The following is a 17030-nucleotide window of genomic DNA, read 5'->3' as shown; positions in this document are numbered from 1 at the left end:
GTACCCCAAGGTTCAGTGTTGGGACCCTTACTTTTTTATATATTTATAAATGATATAGGGTCTGGGATTGAAAATCCCATTTCAGTCTTTGCAGATGACACCAAGCTGTGCAGTGGAATAACGTCCTTAGAGGATGTCTTCAACTTACAAGCCGACCTCAATGCTCTGTTTAATTGGGCAACTATGTGGCAAATGAGGTTTAATGTTGATAAATGTAAGGTTATGCACTTGGGAGCTAAGAATATGCATGCATCATACATACTAGGGGGAGTACAACTGGAGGAATCAATGGTGGAGAAGGATCTGGGGGTTCTGGTAGATCACAAGCTTAATAATGGCATGCAATGCCAAGCTGTGGTTTCTAAAGCAAGCAAAATCCTCTCTTGTATTAAAAGAGGTATAGACTCCAGAGAGAGAGAGATCATTGTACCCCTGTACAAATCATTAGTAACACCTCATCTGGAATATGCAGTTCAGTTTTGGGCACCAATTCACAAAAAGAACATTGGGGAACTGAAGAAAGTACAGAGAAGGGCAACCAAACTGATAAGAGGCATGGAGGAGCTCAGCTATGAGGAAAGAACTGAATTTATTCTCTCTTGAGAAGAGGAAATCAAGGGGGGATATGATCAACATGTATAAATACATCAGTGGTTCATATAGTGAACTCGGTGTAGAGCTATTCACCCTGAGGTCATCACAAAGGACAAGGGGCACTCTTTACATCTGGAGGAAAAGAAATTTAATCTCCAAACACCGAAAGGTTTCTTCACCGTCAAAGCTGTGAAAATGTGGAATAGACTCCCTCAAGAGTTGGTTCTGGCCAGCTCAGTGAATTATGTCAAAAAAGGCCTGGATTGTTTCTTAGATACACAGAATATAGCTGGATACTAACATTTATAGGTAAAGTTGATCCAGGGAATATCCGATTGCCTCTCAGGGAATCAGGAAGGAATTTTTTTCCCTGCAGGAGCAAATTGTGACTGTGCTCAACAAATCAGAAATAAACTTCATACGATGTGGTTGTGCAGTCCTTATGCAGCACCTCTGGTGATGATTAAATAGATGCATTGTGATGTCTACCACCTATTCACCATTGCACTCACCTTCAAGTTCGATCTGTAATGTTCAGGTCTAAGTGTGCCTTTTCCACCAATGGAGCTCTTTGAATGTTTCCACTGATGCTAGCCAGTATATATAATGGTACTTCCAGGCCTCTCCTATATGAGATGGATGTATCTCTGTGTATTGTGGTCTGGCCCTGTAATATTGCAATCCCCTTATTTTACTTATGTTAAGCTCACAAGAAACAGAAGTATCCCATAGTGTAGTAAAATGTAAAATAATCCTTATTTATTTAAAATTTACTTACTTACACATAAAACAACAAAACTATGCATTCACATGAGCGGGGCTGTGACTCCCTCGTCACTTCTGGTGACTGTGACCTCTGACTCCTTGCTCTGCCTAGATGCATGTTGTCATGTGACTTCCTCAGTCTGTACTCAGAGGTACAGGTTTTGGGAGGGAACATAGTCAGCTGCCAAAAATCAATAAACATGAAAATGGCGAGTTCATACTTCAAATAAAGTACATAGTACAAACTCTCCATAGGGCTAAATGGAGATTACAGCATGCACGCAGAAGCCCAGTGGAGGAAAATTATGACAGCAGGGCCAGCTGAGATATCTCCAAATATGGGACAGGTGCGTATAAGACTGGTAAGGATGTGAGGAGGGGTTATAGTGATAGCTAAGTGCACTTACAATTAAACGGCAATTTAAAACTTAAAGTTTTACTAAACCCACAACAGTAAAATCAGTCTGCATATGCAGTAAAGCATGCTTGTTATGCTTACTGTGGAACCTAAGGGGTTAATCCTCTGCATTGTGTAAAAAGACCATTTGATCCTGACTGCTCTGCTCCTCCTCTTTTTCAAATGTCCAAGTCTTATCTCCTGATAAGACAGACTGAACCATAAACATTCTGCATCTGTTCAGTTTAGTGTGTATTGCTAGATAGGTTCTTTTTTTTCTGGGGAGAGTGCATGTTATCAGCACAGGGCCAATCAGCACTGTCAGACAGAGGTCAGAGATTCTGCATCCTCCTAGAGCATAAAGAAAACTCCTCCTACAAGCTTTAACCAGTGCTCTGCTGAACAATGATAGAAGTCAAAAGAGTGCTCTAACTGCTAATGAGAAAAGATATTTAACAGTTTATATTTATGAAAATAATTGCACTTACATGTTCTGTGTACTGTGGGAGACCAGATATAGTGAATGCAGGGTCCTGGGTTTAGTAACACTTTAAGTCTTAAAATTTTCTGTAAACTTAAAAAAGTATGAATTTTCAAAGTTCTCATTATTCAGAAGAAAGTTCACATGGCACATACCATCATTAATTATCTTTCGAAACGTATTCCAGCTCAGTATTTCTTGCTGCCTTGAATGCAATGCTGTAATTAGGTAAGTATATTCATTGCTCATTCTTAGACTGGCAAAGTGTCATCCAATGGTAAATTACAAGGACTGGCGATATAATCAGCATGCAGTGCAGGAAACAACCAAATGTAACAAATAATGTTACTGTAACTTTTTTTTTGGGGATGAAGCATGTTGTCATGAGAGCCTGGATGAGTTTTTATTCTGTAGGAATTAAACATAAGTCTTTCTTTTTCAAGGTAACAGAACTGCACAATATCAAAACTATAACACGGCTGCCTCGAGAGACCAAGAAACATGCGGTAGCAATTATCTTTCATGATGAGACTTCAAAGACATTTGCCTGTGAGTCAGGTAAGCAATTACTAGAATATTTGCTGTACATGAAATTTCAGCTTGTTCCAAAACCACAATCTGAAATGTGATAAATTATAACTTACACATGGGTATATGTGACATGTCATTTTTTCATGTTATTATTTTAATGCCATGTCAATGATTGCTTTATGATGTCATGTACACATTATACATATTTTACTTGACATTCATTATGACTGTGGCGCTTATAGGAAGTTAATATTATTATAACTGCTGTGTAGAGCAAATTTGTAAAAAGCAAATCAAAACAACAGACATAGGTGTTAGGATGATCATGGAGGCACCTCAAAGTGCCTGCCCGTACCAATTGAATAGTTGTAATGTGTTTCGAATCTTGCTTCTCTTTTAGTCCCATGCCACAAAGTATGAATGGTGGACTCACTAGCAAACGGGAAGGCCAGGAGAGCAGAAGAGGCAAGCTACAGTGTGATTGTAAGATCTGGTAATGGTTTTCTTAAGGGTAATCTATCAATTTACCCATTCAGGTTGTTTTGAAAGCCTTCCCTGCCACCCACTGATGTTTACCTTTCCTGCCTCTCCATTCCTTTGTCAGAGCCTTTGGAAATATCCAATGATGGGGCTGCATGTGACTTTTTTCTATTTCTCCCAGGATTTCTCTTTATAGTCCTAAACCCTTTCATGTTATGTTATTCTTTACTAATTTTACCTGGAAATGTCTCTGGAATTTTGCTTACTGCCCTCCCACACCAGTGCTTTAACACACAGACCTGCAATGGTGAGGGTTGGGGTGCCTGATCATGTCTTTTTTAACAAAGATTTACTGGGACAAAACTATGTTGTACAGTTGTATGTAGACAGTTGTAAATGTTGTAACAGGAGCAGGGCTAAGACTAATGGAGGCTGTTCATTCAATCAGGTTGATCTACTAAAACTGGAAAGTGCAGAATCTGGGGCAGCTGGTAGCCAATCAGCTTCTAACTTCAGATTGTTCAGTTAGGCTTCGACAAAGAAACCTGGAAGCTAATTGGTTTCTATGCAGAGCTGCACAAGATTTTTAATTCTCTAATTTTAGTAAATCAACCCCAAGGTTTATCTAACTTAACGAAGAACTCTGGGATAGGCATAACAAAAACATCCATTAGTACACCACCCTACACAAAACACTAAACAGTTAATGCATTTTTAAAATTCCTTACCGTTGAAGAGAAAAGTCTAATTGAATTTTCAGGAAGTCATTTCTGTAATTAAAAAAAAAACAGCATCTGCTCTGCTAAGGAAGAGGTGAAACAGCAGGGATTACATTATATCCTCTCCTCTCAGGAAACTACACTTCCCATCAACCTTTGGGAATTGTAATGAATGTGGGTAGGTACACTAGGCCTGTATATATTGAATGTGTACTCGCCCACTTCAACAGAAAACACATCCACACATTCCCTAGCTGCCACTGCTATCCTCACGTGATCACTCACCTTCCAGTCACAACACAATAGGAACTAATTGCCCCGACATTCTGTTTTTAATCCCAGAATAAATTTGTCCACATGCCCAGAATTAGATTGTTTATCCACTGTTGTTTGCTGGAATTCAATATTAGAATTTTTCCTATTTTTCTATCAGCTGCTTTGCTTGTATGCTTCCATGTGATCACATCCCTGGCCGCAATACAACAGAAACAAAGCACCGGGACATAAGACTGCATAGACACTATTGCATTTCAAATCGCAGAGAGAATCACGGCAATTTTGCCCATGATTTGAAAACACGCTGTGAAAATGTGTGATTGTGTGTTTAGATGCCATACATTTCAATGGAAAAAGCATGGCATTTTTGCCATGATCGCAACACATTTTCGACACGACAAATGCATTTTGACATGATTTTGCCTGCAATTCTTCCCAGGAGTTTGCCAATATTTTACCAGTGATTTTACCTGTGATTTTACTTGAAATTTTGCTGTGATTTTGCCTGGAATTTTACAGTGATTTTACCCACTATTTTGCTGCAATTTTATCTGCGATTTTGCCATAATTGTTCCCCACATTTTGTTGCAATTTTGCACCGATTTTACCTGGAATTTTGCTGCAGTTTGACCCCTGATTTTGCAGCAATTTTGCCATGATTTTCCCCTCGCTTTTCCCCATGATTTATCTCACAATTTCATCATGTTTAGGGTGCATTTTTCATGGGTCACATGACTAAAAAAATGCATCAAAACAACAACACATGTGTGTTTTTGATGTGTTTTTACAGCATTTTCAATGGTGTGAACCAGGCCTAAAACACATTTTTATCATAGGTCATGTGACTCAGAAAAACCACACACGTGTTATGTTTTTGATGCATTTTGCATTTTTGATGAGCAACAAGTTGCCCCCCAAAAAATTAAAAATACGCAAAACACATAAAAAAAGCATCAAAAATATGCAAATGCAAAATGCACTGCAAAATGGATAAAATGCAAACTGCATTGGTGTGAATCAGGTCTGAAGTGCAGTGAAAAAACCGCAAAAATGAATCAAAAACACACACGTGCTGTGGTTTTTATGCATTTTTGAGTCACATGACCTATGATAAAAAGCACCCTAATGTAGTAAAATCACAGCAAAATCACAGGTAAAATCGCGGCAAAATCATGGGTAAAATTGCGGCAAAATTCTGGGTAAAATTGTGGCAAAGTTTTGGGTAAAATCACGTCAAAATTGTCCATATCCAGTGAATGTAGGAGATCAGTAACAAAGACATGGAAAAAACATTTTTGCCCGGATTTCTGCTTTAAGAACAAACTAGTTTTCTTCAATTGGGCTTTCACAAAGTTCAAAGTTTTGTGATACTAAGGCACTTTTGAAATGCACAGTGTGTGTTCGCATAATTACGCAGCCATTGGTTCCTGGTGCTCGTTTTTATTGATTTGTATTTTTCAATAGGTTGGAATTCCTTCTTTTGGGGGAAACTCTTTCAACTTGATTTTAGTACCAAGTTAATACTAGTATTTTAGGATTAGAATTTTCTATACATTTTTTATACATTTACATTGATATTTACATTGATATTTGGGCTGGGCTTCCCCTGAGATGAGGTGGGGGGGGGGGGGAGAAAAGAGCATGCCTGCTGTGTAGCCTGTGTAGGTGACTGTTGTTGGTTAAAAGCAATAATCACTTTAAGGCATAATAGAATTCTGAATTTTTCAGTCTCTGTAGAAGTAATTTGAAACTGGCTGCAGAACGGTAGATCTACCATCCTTTGCAGGCATCCTATGGGCTGCACATTTAATTCTGATGGTACCTATTTTTGAGACAATTTTAGCCATTGCTAGACATGCAGGAAAATGTATATGATCAAGGCTAAAGACTAACTGTTGCCCTGTACTTAGTGGGTTTTTGCTCTGAAACTTTAGCAGTTTTTAAACTTTAAATAGTATTTTAGTAGTACAGTTTTCTTCATTCTTTCATTTTGAGCACTTTTTAAGAAATGCACACATGGGCACATCCAAATATTTTCTAGTTGCGCCTTCTTAATCAGAAAAACATGTCACAGGAAAGGCTGACACTTTCCTCACAATCCTTAAAAAAACTTTCAAACTCTGTATCTAGGCTTATCCAATTTTTTTTTTCAAGATTTAATAAATGGTTTTATAAAATTGTGCCAGCTTTCACCTTATATTGACATTTTAAAGGCTAGTGCCCCCAACATCTCATATTGCCTTTGTTGCCTTTGTCTGCTGTAGGACTTTACTTCCTTTCATGCAGTCAAAAGCCAAAAAGAGGAAAGGGCTAAAACCTAAAGATGTAAAAGCAGATGCCTAGCAGGGTTGGTCAGAAGTGAGATTTGTTGCTCTTATTACTTCACTTTTTGGGTTGATTCTCGAAAAGTAAACAGGCTGTTCACTTTGCAAAGGAAGTTGTATTTTGTAATGGAATTTGTAAGGCAGTTTAGTGAATGAGGTGAAGTTCTGCTGACTTCTATCATCCAACCATATACAAGCAAGAGCTTTTTATTTTCCTTGCAAATGACTTCATCACATTTATTAAGCTCGGATTAAAATTTTCTTGCAATGTGCAACTTCCCTTGTACAGAGAACAGCTTATTTGCTTTTAGTAAATAAACCCCTTAGAAAGCATTTCATATTGTTACCACATTGAAGAGGATGCTATCATACAATATTACCCAACAATTGCTGCAAACCTTTGCTGCACACGTTGTAGCTAACCAAATAATTGGTTCGTCTTCACACAAATCCGTTGTTTATACAATCACATTATTACACATCATCTGACATCCCTTGTTACTTATTTTTGCGATTTAAAAAGCTTGCATACCCTTGGAGAATTGGTAATATACTGTACCATCTGTAAACATGAAGTGAACATGAGTGAAGTAAACATGAGTGAGCAGGCAAAACACATTTCTTTTGTTTCTTATGGGATTCATATTCAACTGTTGGTTATAACAGAATGTCACAATTATAAAACAAAACATGGCAACAAGTAAACAAAGAAAATAACCCCATTCAAATATCTGCATGCCCTTAGTTCATAATACTGCATATTGCCCTCTTTAGCACCAATGACAGCATGCAGTCTTTTGTAATAGTTGTCTATAAGGCACCAAATTCTTGCAGGTGGTATAACTGCCCATTTGTCTTGGCAAAATGCCTCCAGGTCATGCAAAGTCTTTGGTCATCTTGCATCTCCCCAGAGTAGCTCAATGATATTAAGGTCAGGAGACTGTGATGGCCACTTCAGAACCTTCACTTCAGAAACTTCTCCTGTAGACACTGGAAAGTCAACCTGGCCATGTGCTTAGGGTCAATGTCATGCTGGAAAGTCCAAGAGTGTTCCATGTGTGGCTTATGCGCAGAAAGCAAATTGTCTGCCAGTATTTCTGATAACATGCTACATTCCTCTTGCCATTCATTTTCACAAGATTCTCTGTGCCTTTAGAGCTCAAACACTCCCAAAACATCAGTGCTCCACCAAAATGCTTCACAGTGGGGATGGTATTCTTGTTGCTATAAGCCTTATTGACCCCTCTCCAAAAATAACACTTATGGTTGCAACTATAAAGCTCTATATGGGTCTCATCACTCCAGATTATAGTGTGCCAGAAGTTGTGAGGTGTGTCAAGGTGTGGTCGGGCATATTGTAACCAGGCTTTTTTGTGGCATTGGTGCAGTTAAGGATTCTTTCAGGAAACTCGACCATGCAGCTCATTTGTGTTCAAGTATCGTCATATTATGCTCCTTGAAACAACCACACCATCTTTTTTCAGAGAAGACTGTATTTCTCCTGAGGTTATCTGTGAGTTTTTCTTTATATCTTGAACAATTCTTCTGGCAGTTGTGGCTGCAATCTTTCTTGGTCTACTTGACCTTGGCTTGGTATCAAGAGATCCCTGATTTTTCCACTTCTTAATAAATGATTGAACAGTACTGACTGGTATATTCAAGGCTTTGGATATCTTTGTATATCCTTTTCAATCTTTTTAAAGTTCCATTACCTTGTTACATAGGTCTTTTGACAGTTCTTTTTGCTCCCCAATGTTCAGTTTCTAGCTAGAGCTAACAAACTCATTGATTATTTATACACAGATACTAACTGAATTTCAAACCACCACAGATGTGGGAAAATAACCTTTATTTGCCATTTTAACCCGTGTGTGTCACCTTGTGTGTCTGTACCAAGCCCAAACATTTCAGGATATGTAAACTTTTGATTAGGGACATTTGAGTTTTTTCTGTTATCATTATGATTAGAGATGAGCGAAGTATTCAAAAATTCGATTCGGCGAATTCGTGGAAAAATTTCGATTCGAGTCGAATATATTCGCTGTGAATTTAACTTAAAAAAGGGTGTTTCTAGGTTTCAGAGAGCCTTTATATTAGTGCAGAACACTGTACCTTTAATTTAAATGCCCTTGGAGTCTGCTGGGGAAGAGAAATAATACTGTCAGTCAGTATGACATGCAGATGAGTGCCGTCGATCTTAGAATCACCGCACACTTCACTCATTTGGGCAGTCACGGGGCCAAAACCAGAGTGTGGAGCAACAGTGTGGCGGTGGAGGCAGCAGCAATGGGAGGCCATACAGCACCCTATGACAAAAATGGAAACCACCAGCAGTGTGAGGAGACCTGAAAGTGGCACATGGCAGAGTGTGGCGATAGAGACAGCAGCAATGGGAGGCCGTACAGGGACCCATGACACACTCTGGACCTGGCAGCAGCATGAGGAGGCGGTACAGGGGCCCATGACAGATTATGGGCCTGGCAGCAGCATGAGGAGTCGGTACGGGGGCCCATGGCAGATTACGGGCCTGGCAGCAGCAATGGGAGGCCGTACAGGGACCCATGACACACTCTGGACCTGGCAGCAGCATGGGGAGGCGGTACAGGGGCCCATGACAGATTACGGGCCTGGCAGCAGCATGAGGAGTCGGTACGGGGGCCCATGACACACTCTGGACCTGGCAGCAGCATGAGGAGGCGGTAAAGGGGCGCATGACAGATTACGAGCCTGGCAGCAGCAACTTGGACAGGAGGACGTTCAGCTTCTGCACCGTCGGGTGCGTGCTCGCAAACTGTTGTCTCTTGGAAACGGATTCCAAGAAAGACTGCTGACGGAATCCGTGAAGAGGAGTAGCAGGAGAAGGAGCATCTGAACGAGCGGAATATGCCAACAAGCGACAACAGGGGCCCATGACAGATTACGGGCCTGGCAGCAGCATGAGGAGTCGGTACGGGGGCCCATGGCAGATTAGGGGCCTGGCAGCAGCTATGGGAGGCCCGTAATCTGCCAGCACCCTATGACAAAAAATGGAACCCACCAGCAGTGTGAGGAGACCTGAAAGTGGCACATGGCAGAGTGTGGCGATGGAGACAGCAGCAATGGGAGGCCGTACAGGGACCCATGAGAGACTCTGAACCTGGCAGCAGCATGAGGAGGCGGTATAGGGGCCCATGGCAGATTAGGGGCCTGGCAGCAGCTATGGGAGGCCCGTAATCTGCCAGCACCCTATGACAAAAAATGGAACACACCAGCAGTGTGAGGAGACCTGAAAGTGGCACATGGCAGAGTGTGGCGATGGAGACAGCAGCAATGGGAGGCCGTACAGGGACCCATGAGAGACTCTGGACCTGGCAGCAGCATGAGGAGGCGGTATAGGGGCCCATGGCAGATTAGGGGCCTGGCAGCAGCTATGGGAGGCCCGTAATCTGCCAGCACCCTATGACAAAAAATGGAACACACCAGCAGTGTGAGGAGACCTGAAAGTGGCACATGGCAGAGTGTGGCGATGGAGACAGCAGCAATGGGAGGCCGTACAGGGACCCATGAGAGACTCTGGACTTGGCAGCAGCATGAGGAGGCGGTATAGGGGCCCATGGCAGATTAGGGGCCTGGCAGCAGCTATGGGAGGCCCGTAATCTGCCAGCACCCTATGACAAAAAATGGAACACACCAGCAGTGTGAGGAGACCTGAAAGTGGCACATGTTTGGGGCATGATTCATGGCGGATTTAGTCAGTTGTGTAAGGAACTGGTGGTTTGAAATCCAGACTAATCCACGCCTGATTCATTTTCACAAACGTGAGTCTCTCCACACTTTGGGTGGACAGTCGTGTCCTCCGCGGAGTTGCAATACCTCCTGCCGCACTAAACACGCGCTCCGATGCCACGCTACTGGCCGGGCATGACAGCCTTTCAAGGGCAAATTCAGCTAGTTGGGGCCAAAGGTCAAGTTTCGTTGCCCAGTAGTCAAGGGGATTGTCTACCTCGGTTGGCAGGGTGCTGTCCAAGTAGGCCTAAGCCTGTTGTTTGAGGTCCTGCTCCAGGTCCACCTGATGCTGCTGCTGCTGCTGCTGCGGCTGGTTAGTAGTTTCCTCACTGCGCTGGTGAAGAAAGCTACTCATCATCGACTGCAGACTGAGGCAGCCGCTGCTGGTGGAGCTGCCACTGCTCCTACCACCCCACCCCTCCCCTGCTGCCATGGCAGCGGAACGCGAGCGCACAGGGCCCACAGTGTCTGAGGATGGACGTTGGCGCAGACAGGCAGAGACCAGCTGACTACATAGGTGGTTTTTATAGTACGTTATTTTGGCCTCCCTCTCAGCAGGTGTGAAAAAGGCCACCATTTTTGAACGGTAGCGAGGGTCCAACAAGGTGGACAGCCAAAAGTCATCCCTCTGTCTGATGGTTATTATTCGGCTGTCGCTACGCAAGCAACCGAGCATGCTATGGGCCATTTGTGCCAAGGAATGCGAGGGACTCCCTGCCTCCATCTCCACAGCATACTGCCACGGTGCGTCTGGGTCCTCTGTCTCCTCTTCCTCCTCCTCTACCAGATGCTCCTGCTCCTCCACTCCTGTCCGCTGAGTGGAAAAACCACCCATTTCACTCAATAATTCCTGAGCACCAATGTCCTCCTCTACCTCCTCCTCTTCTTCCTGTCCTGCCCCCACAGGGGTCATGTGGCGTTGAGATCTGTGCGCCACGTCTACCGCACCCTGACCAGCCATTGTTAACAGCATTTGTTCCAGGACGTGCAACAGAGGAATGACGTCGTTCATCCCATAGTCCTGCCGACTCACGAATAGCGTGGCCTCCTCAAAGGGCCTGAGCAAGCGCAGGTGTCACGCATGAGCTGCCAATGGCTGACATCTAAGTTACACAGGGAGTACCTTTATCCGCTTTTAACATCAGGAAATCTGTGATGGCCTTTTGCTGTTCGTAAAGGCGGTCTAACATATGTAGGGTTGAATTCCACCTTGTTGCAACGTCACAGCATGAGGAGTCGGTATAGGGGCCCATGGCAGATTAGGGGCCTGGCAGCAGCTATGGGAGGCCCGTAATCTGCCAGCACCCTATGTCAAAAAATTCAACACACCAGCAGTGTGAGGAGACCTGAAAGTGGCACATGGCAGAGTGTGGCGATGGAGACAGCAGCAATGGGAGGCCGTACAGGGACCCATGACAGACTCTGGACTTGGCAGCAGCATGAGGAGGCGGTATATAGGGGCCCATGGCAGATTAGGGGCCTGGCAGCAGCTATAGGAGGCCCGTAATCTGCCAGCACCCTATGTCAAAAAATTGAACACAACAGCAGTGTGTGAGGAGACCTGAAAGTGGCACATGGCAGAGTGTGGCGATGGAGACAGCAGCAATGGGAGGCCGTACAGGGACCCATGACAGACTCTGGACTTGGCAGCAGCATGAGGAGGCGGTATATAGGGGCCCATGGCAGATTAGGGGCCTGGCAGCAGCTATGGGAGGCCCGTAATCTGCCAGCACCCTATGACAAAAAATGGAACACACCAGCAGTGTGTGAGGAGACCTGAAAGTGGCACATGTTTGAGGCATGATTCATGGCGGATTTAGTCAGTTGTGTAAGGAACTGGTGGTTTGAAATCCAGACTAATCCACGCCTGATTCATTTTCACAAACGTGAGTCTCTCCACACTTTGGGTGGACAGTCGTGTCCTCCGCGGAGTTACAATACCTCCTGCCGCACTAAACACGCGCTCCGATGCCACGCTACTGGCCGGGCATGACAGCCTTTCAAGGGCAAATTCAGCTAGTTGGGGCCAAAGGTCAAGTTTCGTTGCCCAGTAGTCAAGGGGATTGTCTACCTCGGTTGGCAGGGTGCTGTCCAAGTAGGTCCAAGCCTGTTGTTTGAGGTCCTGCTCCAGGTCCACCTGATGCTGCTGCTGCTGCGGCTGGTTAGTAGTTTCCTCACTGCGCTGGTGAAGGAAGCTACTCATCATCGACTGCAGACTGAGGCAGCCGCTGCTGGTGGAGCTGCCACTGCTCCTACCACCCCACCCCTCCCCTGCTGCCATGGCAGCGGAACGCGAGCGCACAGGGCCCACAGTGTCTGAGGATGGACGTTGGCGCACAAAGGCAGAGACCAACTGACTACATAGGTGGTTTTTATAGTACGTTATTTTGGCCTCCCTCTCAGCAGGTGTGAAAAAGGCCACCATTTTTGAACGGTAGCGAGGGTCCAACAAGGTGGACAGCCAAAAGTCATCCCTCTGTCTGATGGTTATTATTCGGCTGTCGCTACGCAAGCAACCGAGCATGCTATGGGCCATTTGTGCCAAGGAATGCGAGGGACTCCCTGCCTCCATCTCCACAGCATACTGCCACGGTGCGTCTGGGTCCTCTGTCTCCTCCTCCTCCTCTACCAGATGCTCCTGCTCCTCCACTCCTGTCCGCTGAGTGGAAAAACCACCCATTTCACTCAATAATTCCTGAGCACAAATGTCCTCCTCTACCTCCTCCTCTTCTTCCTGTCCTGCCCCCACAGGGGTCATGTGGCGTTGAGATCTGTGCGCCACGTCTACCGCACCCTGACCAGCCATTGTTAACAGCATTTGTTCCAGGACGTGCAACAGAGGAATGACGTCGTTCATCCCATAGTCCTGCCGACTCACGAATAGCGTGGCCTCCTCAAAGGGCCTGAGCAAGCGCAGGTGTCACGCATGAGCTGCCAATGGCTGACATCAAAGTTACACAGGGGAGTACCTTTATCCGCTTGTAACATCAGGAAATCGGTGATGGCCTTTCGCTGTTCGTAAAGGCGGTCTAACATGTGTAGGGTTGAATTCCACCTTGTTGCAACGTCGCAGATCAGGCGATGCTGTGGAATTCCGTTCTACCGCTGCAGCTCAAGGAGGGTGTGCTTTGCGGTGTAGGAATGGCTGAAATGCATGCAAAGTTTACGTGACATTTTAAGGATGTCTTGCAGTGGGATGGTGGATTTTAGGAACCGCTTGACAACCAGATTGAACACGTGAGCCATGCATGGCGCATGGCACAACCTTCCTTGACGCAGAGCAGACAACATGTTCTTTCCGTTGTCGGTCAACATGGTTCCGATTTTGAGTTTGCGCGGAGACAGCCATCTGTTGATTTCTCTGTTCATTACACTGAGAAGTTCCTCCCCTGTGTGACTACGTTCGCCAAGGCACACCAGGTGCAGCACAGCGTGACACCGTTGCGCCCTGCACATGTGATATGCCGGTCGGGTAATGGGACTTGGCACGGGGGTGGCGGCTGAGGACACGGCGGAAGAAGAGGTGGTAGAGGCGGACATCTTTGCCGGACCAAGGACGTGCAAACGTGGAGGCAAAAGCGGCGTGACCTGTCCAAGTTGCTGGTGCGGCTGTGACGGCACCACGTTCACCCAGTGGGCCGTAAATGACATGTACTGTCCCTGACCGTAGTTACAGCTCCACACGTCGGCGCTGCCGTGCACTTTGGCAGAGACCGACATGCTCAAAGACTGGCCCACCATCTCTTCTACATGTGAATGCAGGGCTGGCACTGCCTTTTTGGCGAAGAAATGACGGCTTGGCACTCTCCACCGCGGCGCGGCACAAGCCATCATTTCTCGGAAAGGTGCTGAGTCCACCACTTGGAAAGGGAGGGACTGCAGCACCAGCAACTTGGACAGGAGGACGTTCAGCTTTTGCACCGTCGGGTGCGTGCTCGCAAACTGTTGTCTCTTGGAAACGGATTCCAAGAAAGACTGCTGACGGAATCCGTGAAGAGGAGTAGCAGGAGAAGGAGCATCTGAACGAGCGGAAGATGCCAACGAGCGACAACTCCCCTCAGCAGAGGTGTTGGAGCCTTGACTGGCTGATGGAGGGCGATTGACGTCGGGTGACGGAGCAAGTAACGGAGCGGGTGATGGAGCGGGGGCTGGGGCGGGCAGAACCGCCGTATCTTTATCACGGTTTTCCCAGGCCACCAAATGGCGACGCTGCATATGCTGCCGCAACGCTGTAGTCCCAACATGGGCCCCCTGGCCACGCTTGACTTTCTGGCCACATAGTCGACATACGGCTACGTTTACTTCCTCGGGCGGCTTGACAAAAAATTGCCAAACCGCCGAGTAGGAAACTTTGCCCCCGATACTCCTCACTGGCTGACTGCTGCTTCCTCCGTGCACACCGGCACCACTACTGGCCATGGTGGTAGGCTGCAGTGGAGCTGGTGCTCTACTCCGTGGCCGTTTGGCTCCACTGACACTGCTGCGACCCTGCTGCTGTCTCCTGGGCAACCCACCGACTGTTTTGCTCGCTGCCAAGCTGCCACCCTCTTCTCCTGATGATGCGGAAGAAATTGCCTGTTGACGACAAGGCTGCCAAGTGCGATCAACCTCCTCATCATCAAGTAGGGTCTCCGCCTCACTACTAGCCCCCTCGGCTGCGTGTGGGTCAGGAGACAGACCTGTCTCTAGACCGGCTACCGAGCCACTCTCCTCGCCACTACTTCTTCGCCTGGCTGCTGAAAAGGCGGATGTCTCCCCCCGTTCCTGACCACCCTCTGTTAGCTCTTCCTCACTGTACAGTGGGGCTGAGCCCACAGCATGCGATACTTCGCTTGGTGAGGGAACACCAAAGGACAGGGGCAGGTAGAGGACACGTGATTTCAGTGGGCTTGGTCCCGGGCCATGCCAACTAACGGTTGTGTCTGACGTACCCACCGACCGTTGGCTGTAGGTGTCAGAGGTGACCTGGGAAGAGGAAGACGACCGAGCCAACCAAATCGACGACGGCAGGGTTGTCGGTGGAGACACGACCGCTGGATGACACCGGGAGCACTGGCCTCTGGCTGCGAATAGTGCTGCCTTGACCCCTTCCTCTGCTGCCACGTCTGCTCGCTCCTAAAACATTGCCTCCTCTGCCACTCCTCTGCATGTTGTCTGACATACTCTTTAATTCAACGATTCTGTGTCCCTGAGTAACAATTCTCTGTCCCTGAGTAACAATTCTGTGGCCCTAAGTAACGGTTCTGTGGCCCTCAGTAACAATTCTGTGTCTGTCCCTGAGTAACAATTCTGTTGCCCTAAGTAACAGTTCTGTGGCCCTCAGTAACAATTCTGTGTCCCTGAGTAACCTTTCTGTGGCCCTAAGTAACAGTTCTGTGGCCCTAAGTAACAATTCTGTGTCCCTGAGTAACAATTCTGTGGCCCTAAGTAACAGTTCTGTGGCCCTCAGTAACAATTCTGTGTCCCTGAGTAACAATTCTGTGGCCCTAAGTAACGGTTCTGTGGCCCTCAGTAACAATTCTGTATCCCTGAGTAACAATTCTGTGTCTGTCCGAGTAACAATTCTGTGGCCCTAAGTAACAATTCTGTGGCCCTAAGTAACGGTTCTGTGGCCCTCAGTAACAATTCTGTGTCCCTAAGTAACAATTCTGTGGCCCTAAGTAACGGTTCTGTGGCCCTCAGTAACAATTCTGTGTCCCTCAGTAACAATTCTGTGTCCCTCAGTAACAATTCTGTGTCTGTCCCTGATTAACGTTTATGTGGCCCTCAGTAACAATTCTGTGTCCCTGATTAACTTTTATGTGGCCCTAAGTAACGTTTCTGTGGCCCTCAGTAACAATTCTGTGTCCCTCAGTAACAATTCTGTGTCCCTCAGTAACAATTCTGTGTCTGTCCCTGAGTAACAATTCTGTGGCCCTAAGTAACGGTTCTGTGGCCCTCAGTAACAATTCTGTGTCCCTGAGTAACAATTCTGTGGCCCTAAGTAACGTTTCTGTGGCCCTTATTAACGTTTCTGTGGCCCTCAGTAACAATTTTGTGTCCCTCAGTAACAATTCTGTGTCCCTCAGTAACAATTCTGTGTCTGTCCCTGAGTAAAAATTCTGTGGCCCTAAGTAACGGTTCTGTGGCCCTCAGTAACAATTCTGTGTCCCTGAGTAACAATTCTGTGGCCCTAAGTAACGGTTCTGTGGCCCTCAGTAACAATTCTGTGTCCCTGAGTAACAATTCTGTGGCCCTAAGTAACAGTTGTGGCCTTCAGTAACAATTCTGTGTCCCTCAGTAACAATTCTGTGTCTGTACCTGAGTAACAATTCTGTGGCCCTAAGTAACGGTTCTGTGGCCCTCAGTAACAATTCTGTGTCCCTGAGTAACGTTTCTGTGGCCCTAAGTAACAATTCTGTGGCCCTCAGTAACAATTCTGTGTCTGTCCCTGAGTAACAATTCTGTGGCCCTAACTAACGTTTCTGTGGCCCTAAGTAACAGTTCTGTGGCCCTCAGTAACAATTCTGTGTCCCTGAGTAACGTTTCTGTGGCCCTAAGTAACAATTCTCTGGCACTCAGTAACAATTCTGTCTGTCCCTGAGTAACAATTCTGTGGCCCTAAGTAACAATTCTGTGGCCCTCAGTAACAATTCTGTGTCTGTCCCTGAGTAACAATTCTGTGGCCCTAACTAACGTTTCTGTGGCCCTAAGTAACA

At 46.0% G+C, this 17030-nt stretch overlaps 1 protein-coding gene across 4 annotated transcripts in view; it reads left to right on the top strand.

Annotated features, from left to right (window-relative positions):
• Window positions 1-17030, top strand: part of DOK6 (docking protein 6) — a 723957-nt gene that overhangs the window by 307973 nt on the left and 398954 nt on the right. For all 4 annotated transcript variants that reach the window (XM_089664054.1, XM_089664037.1, XM_089664045.1 and 1 more), the window contains one exon: window positions 2681-2795. In XM_089664054.1, coding sequence (XP_089520180.1) covers window positions 2681-2795 — 115 coding nt within the window. The remainder of the gene's footprint in view (window positions 1-2680; window positions 2796-17030) is intronic.

The sequence above is a fragment of the Staurois parvus genome, unplaced genomic scaffold (assembly GCF_062004578.1).
Source record: "Staurois parvus isolate SC_StPar_1 unplaced genomic scaffold, SC_StPar_1.0 ptg000045l, whole genome shotgun sequence".
In the NCBI taxonomy this organism is placed as follows: Eukaryota; Metazoa; Chordata; class Amphibia; order Anura; family Ranidae; genus Staurois; species Staurois parvus.
Note: the sequence above shows the minus strand (reverse complement) of the source record. Positions and strands in the feature narration are given on the sequence as shown.